The 13,023-nt window shown below is 44.3% G+C and overlaps 1 protein-coding gene across 15 annotated transcripts in view; it reads right to left on the bottom strand.

The window, feature by feature from the left end:
• BAZ2B (bromodomain adjacent to zinc finger domain 2B) overlaps nt 1-13,023 on the bottom strand; it is a 1,221,971-nt gene that overhangs the window by 329,729 nt on the left and 879,219 nt on the right. For all 15 annotated transcript variants that reach the window (XM_078681689.1, XM_078681691.1, XM_078681692.1 and 12 more), the window contains one exon: nt 379-646. In XM_078681689.1, coding sequence (XP_078537815.1) covers nt 379-646 — 268 coding nt within the window. The remainder of the gene's footprint in view (nt 1-378; nt 647-13,023) is intronic.

Below are 13,023 nucleotides of genomic sequence, written 5' to 3'. Positions count from 1 at the left end.
CCAGCTTTTATGACAGTTAACACTATTAAAAAAATGGGTTATTTCAATTATAACATGCAAGTAATCATCATGTTTTCACTTAAAGTGTTGTGCATTGTTTTTCCCACATCAATGCTGTAACCTCTTGGGAGAATTTTACTGACAGTTAAGGAAGAACCAGAAAGTCTAAGGTGTTGACCTAAGAAGTCCAACATCCCAAATAGGTAAAAATACCTCATAAGCTATGTCAGAACACACTTGTTTTAGCGGATTCTCATTGGCACCTTGAGATAGTAATTTGACACCCAAAAAAATCTGAAAAAAATGCACTTGTGAGCACTGTATTTCATAAAATAAACATAATTGTTGTTGAGTGTTGCACTGTAACAATGAACCTACCATCTGGTATAGGTCTTGGACTGGGATAATCCACAGCTTTTGGTACATCAACTGTTCCCGGAGTACAAACAAAACTCTCATTTTGTGACACAGGTGATTCACTTTTGTTTAAAGGAATGTCTGTCACAAAGGAATGCCCACTTTCATCTGCTAAGCCTACTCCAGGTCCGAGACAGGGTACAGGAGAAGCAAATTGAAGATTTGAAGTAAGCATCCCTGGAGGCCATCCACATAATTGTAGACCCATCATTGTTAAGCTAGTCTTCATCTAAAACACAAACAAAACAGAAAAACATTTAGCAAACTTAACTGTTATAAAAGTTTCCAAGCCTTAACATACATTTTAATTAAATGGTTTGCAGTGTGAATTGAAAACAGAATACCTTATTAGTTATAACATGCCTTTTTTAATGACAGATTCTAATGTGCGATTTTAACAACCAAGATGCTTAATATAGTGTAATAGGACACGTTCAATAATGTGCTTGCCTTGCACTTCCAGGACTTTGCCATTCTCTGTAACCAAAAATTATTTAAATGACAGGTTCTATGTTGTAATGGAAAATAAAAGGATTTACACAAGCTAAAATGATTATTAATTGACTCCTGGATAGGAAAACAGAAGGCCAAGTATAATAGCCACATACAAATTCATACTGGAAAAGAGTAGGCACAGGAGTAACCTTGCCTGACCAGTATAGTTTTAGGAAGTATTCTGAAACACAGGTAGTTTGCTTCTGCTCTCATGTAATGATCCAGAAGAACAAGTTATCTACCTTCGGTAATGCTCCTTCTGGAGAGAATCTATGTAGCCGCAAATTACTCACATTTTGAATATTGCCAAGGCATCAGCCTGGATCTGAAAATTCTACATTGTACCTCTGCGTGCTGTATCGTAAAGCTGTGTGGTTCTGCACTGAGGCCATTTCGCTCTATTAATGATGTGTGGAGCCTATACAGGTGCCACTCTCGCGTGCAGACGTCAGCTGCTTTCAAGACTGTTGGTGCCCAGAGACACAGAGCATCAAAAACATTATTAGGTCAGTGTGCAAATTCCTAGACTTGTGTTCTTATTAATCAGTAGAGTCCAATCACAGACTAGATGAGTCTCTACCAGAAAGAGTGTTAACGAAGGCGTGTAACTTGTTCTTCCGATAAACTACAGATTCCTAACCTTTTGAATCGATCTTAGCTGTACCTTTTGGAGGCGGGTCAGTGAACGGACTCAAACCAGAAAATGCTTCAGGACTGAGTGGGCAAAGTGCCCCTCTCAATGGACCTGGCTATCCAGACATTAATGCTTTATGAAAGTATGGATGCCCAAGTAGTTGCCTGTCAGATGTAAAAGACAGGGTTCCATGTGCTAATTCCGTGATAGCAGATTGGGCCCATGAGCAAGCCGCTGAGTATTGCTGTTTGGTGCCTATAGTAGGCTGGGTTTAACCATCAGTGTATATGGTGTGTTTGTATTGATCAAGAGGCTAAATGTTACTGGGCATGGGTATTTATATTGGAGGAATGATTGAGTTTGTAGGTAGGGTCAAAGACATAGGGCCTGATCTAGATCTTGGCAGACAGGTTACTCTGTCACAAGTGACAGATATCCCGTCCGCCTATTTATGAATCCTATTATATCCTATGGGATTTATACTTCGCCGGACGGGTTTTCTGTCACTGTTGTGATGGAGTAACCAGTCCGCCAAGATCTAAATCAGGCCCATAGTCTACATCAGTAGCCAGTCGGGAAGTGGCCATTGTATCCTTGTGGGATGTAAGGCATTCGTGTTTGGAATGCTGACCTTTGTGACAACCTTTAAGGCTGGAACGGAAGTAACAACAATTATACATTTTCCTTGCGCCTGTGGTCTTTCCTGTGGAGAAGTGTGGCTCAATGGTTAGAGCGGCAGAACCTGATGCAGAGGTCTAGCCCGGGACCAGGGTTCAATTCCCCGCCTCGGCGGGTCTTGAGCTCAAAAATTCCACGGACCTGATAATTCTCGCCTCGGTGCCTATTCCAATCATGGAGTCCCACTCTGCAACTCTGGGCAATAGCTTGCTTAATCTCCACAACGGCCCCCACAACGCTAAGGATGCCTGGCCTCCACCTTGGGGGTGCCCAGGAGTGGACACCTCAAAGGGAAAACCAGGATGGGTTCCACAGCGGTATTCGTACAAGCGCCTTGAGACCCTTGCGGGTGAGTAGTGCGCTATACAAGTATCAATTTTTTACATTTAGAATGACAGTCATCTGAACTGCAGCTAGTATTTTTTCAGTGGATGTAAAACACATTACTGTATTAGAATTTAAATGTGATTTATATGCTATTGGCACTGTGTCACCTTCATTGAATGTTATGTTATGTTATGTTATGTTATTAGGTAATTGTTTACACCGAGCAACTCAAAGTCCACAAATTATTATTTCAAACGTAGTAGTTTTTTATTTTCTGTTCTTGAAGTGTTTCAATTCACTTCTTCATGGAAAACATTCTTGAATATAGTCTTCATGCAGCCAACACATGTTTCGTCTGGTCATATACGACCTAAGACTTCCTCAGGGCTGCAACCCAAACAAAATATAGCGACCATTAAATTTTAAACCATCATAATTCATGGCAAAACATTGTCAACAAAAAGTCAAGAGGGAGTAAATCCCAGAAAGGTAATCGTGCCCAAGTAAAGATATGAATCATAGTATTAAGCTTTTCACCAAGTAGTAGCTTGAATCACCAATATGTGATATTATTATTATTATAGGGTGGGAAAAGTAGCCTCCACCTACTCAAATCATGTTAAGTCTATTGCACCTTGTCAATTAAAGTGGATTAAAAACGGAGTAACAGTAGCGACCAAATAACAAGACTTCATAACTATATGCCGCCACTACACTCAATTCTGTTTGTAAAGTATAGTTCCAAATTCATAAGTATCTATGTCGATCGGTATGAACATGGTATCACATGGACAGTGTTCTAAGCTGAAAGGGGATATTCGTGATATTAATAGAACTTCAGTACTCTGATTTAAGATTATCGTATACTATTATTATACACCTGCATCAGTTAACACAACTAATATATCTGTAGTTTGTAATCCCAATATATAATATTTAATCATGCCCTATAGTAAATGTTAAGTCAGATTTCTACTAGTCATTTATCTTACCTATTTATTCTATGGTGTTCTCACATATAATGGGCCTCAATGTCAGGGTACCAAATAGCGTCACCTAGAAAAAGTCGAATTCTAGGTTATAACACTCTTCTTTCTAATTTACGCAAGTTATCATAGTAGCGTGTGTAGTTGTTAAGAATCTGGCTCTTCTATAAAAATATAAACAGGAGACTAACATATCTATTTCGCTGCAAAATAGAGTCGCCATCTTATCATGGTAACTCGTTGCAGTTATGCAGTGTATTGAGATATGATACTCCATATAAATTCCGAAATCCTATTATTGCACTCTTAACATTCTAGTTATAAGAGAATATAACTCTCAATAGTTTCGAATCTGCGCGGGGATATTCTAATGGATTTTAGGAGTTCCATTGATAACATTTTAGTTATTGTTATTATTACAGGAACAAGATGGGATCTTTCAGTCCTATGTTTTCATTGAATATTTGCTAAATAGAGATAGTAAAATCTTCTCTATTCTTCATCTTATTGATTCTAGGAATTGGGTATGGCGAGGGATACTAGTAGTCTATCCTGCACTTAAGTCGCATGAAATTAAGTTAATGGAATATTTGCAAGATTGCAGAGAGTAGAAATTGGGAAGTGGAGAGTTATAGATAATTGCTCATTGTGCTAGATCATTAAGATACATGTATAGTAAAAAGATATATGAGTATTATCAAAAATATACATTATAGTATTCACATTCAATTTACATGTATCATATGAAAAAATATTGTTAATTGAAAGCCATTACAATAGATACAGTCATCTCATAAATTCAAACAGTTCAGAGAGTTATTCATTCCCTAAGAAAAATTCATATTCGTGATCTACATTAAGACCTTTTTCTACTGCTTTGAGTTTGATTAACCAGGTTACTTCCTTCCTCCTAAGAGAAAGAATCCTATTACCTCCACGAGGATCTGAATCAACATGATCCATACCATGATAGGTAAAGGTATGTTTAGTTTTATCCTGTGAGTTTCTAATCAAGTGCGCTGCGGTTGGGTAGCGAGTATCTCCTTGTTTAATTGCTCTGAAGTGCTCCGACATCCTGTCTTTGAGCCTCCTCTTAGTGCTCCCAACATAAATCATTCCACAGTCGCATACAATAACATAGACAACAAAAGTTGTGTCACAGTTGATAAACATGTCAATATTGTTGTCACCTGTACCATTATAGTTAAAGTTAACCACTTTTCTCTTTGCCCATCTGCAAGATGAACATTTTCCACATTTATGAAAGCCTCTGTGTCTTGATAGCCATTCTTAATGTACAGATTTCTTTGGGTAACTAGGGCTAAGTATATTTGCCAATGTCAGCCCTTTCTTATACGTTACTGATGGGAATCTAGTAATGTATGGTTTGATGTCCTGATCCAACATCAGTAAATACCAGTGTCTTTTGAGGATTGAGTACAGTTTAGTACTCTCTGTGCTATAATGAGTAATCATTCTCCCTTTAGATTCAGTATCCTCTTTTATCGCTTTTGGCTTCGCTCTTAGAGTATCTTTACGTTTAAGTTTAATAGCTCTAGAGGCAGCTCTATTAATCACTTTTTTCTCGTACCCTCTCCTTAGAAATCTCGGTGAAATGTCTTGAAGATTCTTATTGAAATCCTGGTCAAGGGAACAGTTCCGCCTAGCTCTCACCATTTCTCCATATGGTATTGTTTTAAGTTGGTTACTCGGGTGACAGCTTTTGGCGTGAAGTACGGAATTACAACTAGTCGGTTTTCTATACATCCGACTTTTGAGATGGCCTTCTTCTACGAATAGCTCAATATCTAAAAAGGTGATTGTATTGTAGTCATATTGAGTTGTAAATTGTAACAATTGTCATAAAGATAATCAAAAAATCCTTTCAATTGTTCAGTAGATCCTGTCCAGATTAAGAGACAATCGTCGATGAATCGACCCCAGTAATGTATATACTGGATCCATTCTCTGTTACTCTGGCCCCAGATTCGCTCCGCCTCGTACCACCCCATGAAGAGGTTAGCAAAAGACGGAGCAAATCTGGCTCCCATCGCAGTCCCGATTAGTTGTCTATACCATGCTCCATCGAAAAGAAAAACATTATTTTTGAGTACCAACTCAGTCATTTGCAATAGCATTTGTGAGTGATCATACAGTTCAGCTGATCTCCTGCTCAGAAAAAAGTCTAGTGCTTTGATACCTAGATTGTGATCAATATTAGAGTATAGGGATACTACATCAAGTGTAGCTAGTATCATCCCTTCTTCCCAGGGTATGTCATTAAGAAGATTCAGTATGAACTTAGTGTCCTCAACAAAAGACGGTAGATTGTATACATAATCTCTCAGAAAAGTGTCAATGTACTCTGATAAGTGTTCTGTGGGACTACCAATGCCGGCAACTATCGGCCTGCCTGGCGGTCTTGTGATATTCCTTTACACACTGTGCGCTCAAACAAAAACAGTTACCGTGTCTTTTCTTGTTTATGTTATTAGGTGTTTTATAGAGCGCTCAGCTACTCAGGCAGAGTGTCCCGGCGCTATACAGATTAACAGAGAAGTGTCCAGGAAAGCGCATTCAAACTATTGTTCAAAAAGCCAGGCCTTGAGCCCTTTCCTAAAAGACAGCAGGTTATCTAGTTTTCTAAGAGCAAAGGGTAGTTTGTTCCAGAGTTGAGGTGCCAGCTGTCTATATGAGCGACCTCCAATACGTGCTTGTTTGGTTGCAGGCACGATGGCCAGTGCTTGCGAGGCGGAACGGAGAGATCTAGAAGGAAAGTAGAATCGTACTCTTTTCCTTAAGTACACAGCACCAATGCCGTTTAAGGACTTAAAGGCCATGATCAGAGTCTTGAAATTAATCCGTTTCCGCACCGGCAGCCAGTGGAGCGAGTTCAGAAGAGCCGATGTATGGGCCCTACGGCTAAGGCCAAAAATGGCTCTAGCCGCCGCATTCTGTACTGATTGGAGACATGTGAGAAGATATTCCGGCAGGCCCAGATATAGTACGTTGGCATAATCCAACCTGGAGCCAATCAATGCCTGTACCGTAATCCTCCTGTGGCTGAGGGAAAGAAAAGAAAGAAATTTCCTAAGAGTTCGTAACAAGCCAAAACACTGGCCAACTACATTGAGAATCTGGGGTTTGAGGGTTAATGTGACAGATGCAAAGCCAATGGTACCTGCAATGATGTGTATGACCACATTTTTTGTTGTTGACATGTGTGTTTAAGTGTCTTGATGCGAACATGTCAGTCTGTAGTGATCTGCGTATTTGTGTATGTTCTGATGTCCAATGTGAACTGGGAAATCAGGGCAAATTAAATCGTACAAAGGTTTTATGCGTTGTACATAATCTGGTAACTTCTGCCAAAGTTAAAGAACCCTAACAAGGACTGCATTTTTTTTAGTGTGTTTAGTGGTTGTAGGAGAGCACATTTCTCTAGGAAATATGGCATCAGGCTCATACCCATGTTTGATAAATCGTATGGCAAAAATAGGGCACTGAGTAAAGCATTTTTTTTCAAAAATTACATTTGTAGCCAGGTTCAGCAAATCCCAATACAATGCAATCTACTCTGGCTAGGTGTGTATTTAAGTTATCATCCGATACATATACGTCATCAACATACGACAATGCTTCTGCATCAATATCATGTGGAATTAGCGTTACTCGGACAGCAAACAGTCCTGGACTATTCTTATACCCTTGAGGCAATATACAAAAGTGATGCCGAGAGCCCAGCGCTGAAAACGCTGTCAAGTCTATGCTTTCAGGCGCTATGTTATGGCAGAAAAAAAAACGTTAAAATTATCAAAGATTGTTTTGTATTTTCTCCAAAACAATTTGGAGAAAACAATATTACGGCTGTACGGCTGTAATAAACAATATTGTTTATTACAGCCGTACTGTGTCAATTTTTTATTGCAAACATGCGCGTATTACTGTTTAGATGTCTGCAATCCAAGACTATGGGGTAGGAATGGTCTGGTTTAGTTAGTTAGTTTTGGAAATAAGAGGTTATTCATAGGAGGTACACAGGGTTCTACTATTCACTGGTGTGCGAGAAAGTGGCTCTATATATACTGGCCCAAAGTAAGGTCCAGTGTGTATAGAGACCACAATCCTCAGAGGTATAACAGAGGTTAAAGTCAGGGTTGACTCTACTCTCCAAAGTGGTAGCTTGGTCGAGCAGTAAGGCAGTACCAGAGGACAGTGTAAAGCATTTGTTGTACACACTCCGTCAGCAAAAGGTTTCACACACTCAAGGACTGAACTCCAGGCCAATTGTTGTTATATCAAAAGATATAGTGGTTTTATTTTTAGAACCAACAGGTATCAAAATATACTTTTCACAATCGGAGTGATCTCAGGTAATTACTTTGCAGAAAGGTAATAAACTTTGTACACACAATAGGTACAGTGGTTGCAGTAGGCAACACAATTCTAAACACAATTTAACATTGAGCTCAATGGGTTTTTCTACATAAATGAAGTTCATTACTTTATAGATTACTTTCCAGGACTGGGTCCTAGATTCAGTAGTGGGGTATAAGTTGCAAACAGTTTAGTAAAAACGTTTTGGTTATTGCAATGATTTTTAAGGAATATAAAGGTATTTTAAAAGTTGACAAACTTTTCAGTGAAAAACTAGCAATATTATCCTATGGAAGGAAATTCAAGTCACAGGTAAAGTATGTTCTCGTTACTTTTGTAATCCAGGACTAGACTCCTAGGTTCACTACTGGGGTCTCTACCTAAGACAAGTAAGTATTTATATTTTTGTAGTTGGTACGATTTTTAAGGAATATTTATAATTTTCAAAAGTAGATAGACAGAAGAAATTTCAGAGAAAACAGTCAAAGGTTTCCTTTGGGAGAAAATTCAGGTTATGGGTAAGTATAGTTATAATCACTTTTGCGGTTCAGTACTGGGCTGACAGGTACAGTACTGGCTCCTCTTCTGATTCCAGGTGAGTAATTCGAAATTCGTTACTTGGCTGATTTTATAGGAATATTATAGAGTTTCAAAACCTCACACTTTGAAGATTTTTCGAGTCAACCGGTCAATGTTATCTTATGGCAGGAAAGTGAGTTATCGGTTTCCAGGTGACTACTCGACTGGTGAAGTTAAGGTTCTGGGCATAGACTCAGGGGTCTCCCAGGGTCAGAAAGGTATAGTAGTTACACCCTCAGAGGCACCGGGGCAGCCGGGTGCAGAGAGAGTAGGCCAAATGAAATCCAATGGAGGGTAGGGGGCCTCCGGTTGGTGGCTGCACGCAAGAAGGCCACGTGGCTGTGGGAGCTGAGCTCCTGGTCACTTACTCAGGGCAAGTGGGGAAGTAGAGTAGGGTTGTAGTTGCAGGTCCAGCAGCACTCGGGCAGCTGGGTGCAGGGTGCTTTTGAGCCGTCGGGCGCTCAATGTTAGCCAATGGGGAAGTTAAAAAGTGAACAAAGGCTGCAGGCTCGGGGACGGAGATTCTTCAGGTGCGACCACCACTTTGAGAGGTAAGTTGGGATCTTGGAGAAGAGGTAGGTACCCCAAAGGAAGGAGCAGGGGACCGGGGGCACGGGGTGTCTTTTGGTGTCGGGAAAGCTTAACCTCAGCTGGTCGTGGTTGGGGGGGTCCCTGGTTCTGAGGCTGCAGACGTTGTATGGGTCGTCGAGGAGGGTCTTTGGGCACTGGACTTCGGGTCCCAGTCGCTGGGGGGACGTCCGCGTGGTCTTGGATCACTCTGGCACGGGCCGGTCTTGGCAGGTGCAGAGTGGGCTGGATTCGCTGCTCTTGGCTGGCACACCAGGGGTATTGCTGTTAGAGGAGAGCCTCTGCTCTGGGGAGTCCCTGTCTGTTAGAGGGTCAAGGCAGGCAGGTCCTCCGGGTAGTCCAAGGTTGCTGTCCGCAGGAGTCGCCGGGATTAAGCAGGAGCAGGTTCCAGGATCGACAGGCCGGTAGGGCTGGGGCCAAGTCAGTTGGTGTCGTCCCGTTGTTAGCAGCTGCACGGCGGGTCTTCTTCTTCTTCTTGATCTTCTTTCTTCTTTTCTTATCGGGATCTGAGGAAGGAAGGTTCAGGGTGCCCCTAAATACTAACTTTAGGGGCGTTACAGGTAGGGCAAGGGCAGGGACCAATAGGTCCCTGTTCTGGTGTGGGTACACGCCCTAGCCTGCTCCTCTCCTGTGGGAGGGGGCAGGAGCCTAGCTGTGATTGGGCAGGGCTCCCCATCTTCAAGATGGCCGGAGCCCGGGGTCGTGCTTCACCTCGCCTCCTCCACCTGAGGGGTGGGGTTGGCACAGACTGGCACACCCCCCTTCCTGACGTAGGGTTTACCGCTAGTCTTCCCGCCAGACTGGGGGTCAGAACTGGTGGGGGCTAGTTGCTGAGTACAGCACGTAGCCTGGGGAAGCTCACAAGGGCAGCAGGCCTTTGAAGCTTCCCCCTGCCGATCCTGGGGGAGGAGACATAGCACCTCGCCCAGGATGTGCATTGTTGCAGGCCCAGGAGAGCGGGGGCTCTCCATCCAGGGGTCCAGCAACATGTCTGCTGTGTGGCAGCCCAGGCAGCCGCTCAGACCAGACGTGGATTGTAGGTTAGGGTTCAGGGGGCATCTCTGTGGTGCATTTTACATTAAATCCCACACTGGCATCAGTGTGGGTTTAATGTGCTGAGAAGTTTGATATCAAACTTGTCAGTCTTCAGTGGAGCCATAATGGTGCTGTGGAGTTCGTAATGACAACCTCCCAGCACCATATACTCTTAATGGCATCACTGCACTTACAGTGCCCAGGAATGGCCCTGAGCACAGGGCTCATGCACCTGTGCCCACACCACTGGCATGGGGCACCCAGCTAGAGGGGTGACTGAGGTATGCCAGGGCAGTGGGTCTTGTGGGCATGGCACACAGGGATGTGTGTCATGTTGACTCTTTGTTTAGTTCTGTACCTAGGCACTCAGCCTGCAAAGGCAGTGTGTGGGTGTCAGGGTACAGGGCCCGTAAGGGTGGCACAATAAGTGCTGCAGCCCTTAGGGGCATTCTCTGGTGACCATGATCTGGGTACCTATGGTACCATTTACTAGGGACTGAAAGGTGGCCAGAGAGGCCAATTCATTTTTACTTTCAACACAGTTTTAGGGAAGGAACACAGGCCCTGGGTACCTGGTTGACAGGAGCCCAGGGTACACTCAGCCAAAGCACATCAGCAGTTCAGCAAAAAGTGGGGGCATACCAATGCAAGAAAGATGGCACTTTCTCACACCTGGTTCTCTAACTGTGAGAGGATCTCTCTCACTAGAGCTTTCGCTTCATGTTTAATGGGATACTGTAGTTTCAGCACTCCAACCATCATCTCCTTGTGTTTGCTTTGTTCGCCCCAATTTGGCAGGGTAAACCCAGACGTGGGTCCTGTGCTCACTTTGCCACTGGATTCAAGCTGGCCTGGCTGATGAGGGTAGTTACCCTGAAACCGGTCCCAGGATGCTGGTTTCTGATCCAGGGAAGATCTGGCTTGGCAGTTCAGGCTTGACTGTTCCCATAAGGAACAGGGGCACGATTGATTTACCAATAGCTGGGTCTTAACTGGGGTGGCGAAGTGAGCTAAACAACGATGATGGATTCAACCCAGATCTGTAACTTGGGGTGAATGTCTGAAAAGTTTCTGTTCTCCAGCCATCCTCTCCTTATGTTTGCTTAGTTCCTCCTAATTTGGCAGGGTATGCCCGTATGTGGGTCTCTTCCTCACTTTGCCACCGGATTCAAGCTAGCCCAACTGATGAAAGGTGTTTCCCTAAAACCGGTCCCTTGTTGCTTGTTTCCGGTCTAGGGCGACCTGGCTAAGCAGTTCAGGCTGGACTGTTCCCATAAGGAACAGGGTCAAGACTCGTCGGTAGGCGTCGTCTGCGGCTCCGCGTCCGTCGTCGGCGTCGTGATGACGTCAGTTCTTAGACACAGCTTTTCCGCGCCAGAAACGCAGAGCCATGTTAAAAACCAACACTGGTGCCATTGAAACTAGGGCCCTGAAAGGGGGGTAACCCTAACCCTAGATATCGGTTCACAGAACGGGGAGGATGGGTGAGTCGGTAAGGAATCTAATACTAACTAATGTCTCTTACAGATATATCGTTACACAAGTAGTAACTTGTGCATCTGAAAGAGACACGTTATTATTAGATTCCTTACCTTAGAATAGATACCCAGGCAACACCAACCCCGGTGGTGGGTCTGCGAACCAATAATCACACCAGAAAGTCCTGGAGGACGGAACGGCCAAAGAAGCCATCCCTCCGGACTGGACTGTCCAGGCAGTAGTGTCTTGCAAACGTGTGCAGCGATGCCCACGTAGCTGCCTGACTGATATCCTGTAAGGGCACACCCCGGCCCAGGGCAGTTGTAGTCGCCGTGGCTCGGGTGGAATGAGCCCGTAATCCAACAGGGGGCTCCTGGAGCTCACTCACTCTCCTGGCAGAGGTGATGGCAACCAGGAAAGCAGTCTTCAGAGTAAGAAGGCGGAGAGGACAGTTGTGAAGTGGCTCAAAAGGAGCGCACATCAGAAACGTAAGAACCAGGTTCAAGTCCCACTGAGGCATCACAAACGGAACAGGAGGAAATGTGTGTGTGATGCCTTTTAGAAATCTATTTACAATAGGGGACTTGAACAAAGAAGGTTGATCAGGCAGCCTCAGAAAGGCTGAAAGGGCAGAAAGGTAGCCCTTGATAGTGCCCAGAGCAGAGCCCTGCTGGGCAAGAGAAAGAAGGAAGAGAATAACCTCAGAGAGAGGGGCAGCAAGAGGATCCACAGCCTTTGCTGTGCACCATGCCACAAATCTGTTCCACCTGCAGGCGTATACCGACTTTGTGGAGGGACGCCTGGCTGCCAGAATGACGTTACAGACTTCAGGAGGCAAGTCAAATGGCCTCAACTGTCGCCGCTCAATCTTCAAGCATGGAGGTGGAGACTGGACAGGTTCGGGTGGAGGACCGTCCCCTGCTGCTGCGACAGAAGATCCTCCTGAAGAGGCAGACGAACCGGGGGATCGACTGACATACTGAGTAGCTCTGGAAACCAGTACCTTCTTACCCAGTCCGGAGCCACAAGGATAACTTGGGCCCGGTCGCGCTTGATCTTCTTTAGCACTCTGGGCAGAAGTGGTATAGGCGGAAAGGCGTACAATAGACCGCAACTCCACTCGCGCCGAAAAGCGTCTCCGAGCGAGTGCCGCCTTGGAAATTCCAACGTGCAGAACTGATGACATTGCGCACTCTCTTCGGTGGCGAATAGATCTTACCAAGGCTCTCCCCATTGCTGCAAGAGGCCTTGCGCCACGTCTGAGTTCAGATGCCATTCGTGATCCATCATACACCGACGGCTGAGCTCGTCCGCCCTGGCGTTCAGAGAACCTGCCAGGTGTTGAGCCACCAGGGTCACGCCCTGGTGTTCCAGCCATTGCCAGAGGCGCAGAGCCTCCTGGCAAAGGGTCCACGACCCCACCCCGCC

The sequence above is a fragment of the Lissotriton helveticus genome, chromosome 3_1, assembly GCF_964261635.1.
Source record: "Lissotriton helveticus chromosome 3_1, aLisHel1.1, whole genome shotgun sequence".
Classification (NCBI taxonomy): domain Eukaryota; kingdom Metazoa; phylum Chordata; class Amphibia; order Caudata; family Salamandridae; genus Lissotriton; species Lissotriton helveticus.
The sequence above is the reverse complement of the archived record's forward strand: the minus strand, read 5'-3'. Positions and strand labels throughout refer to the sequence as shown.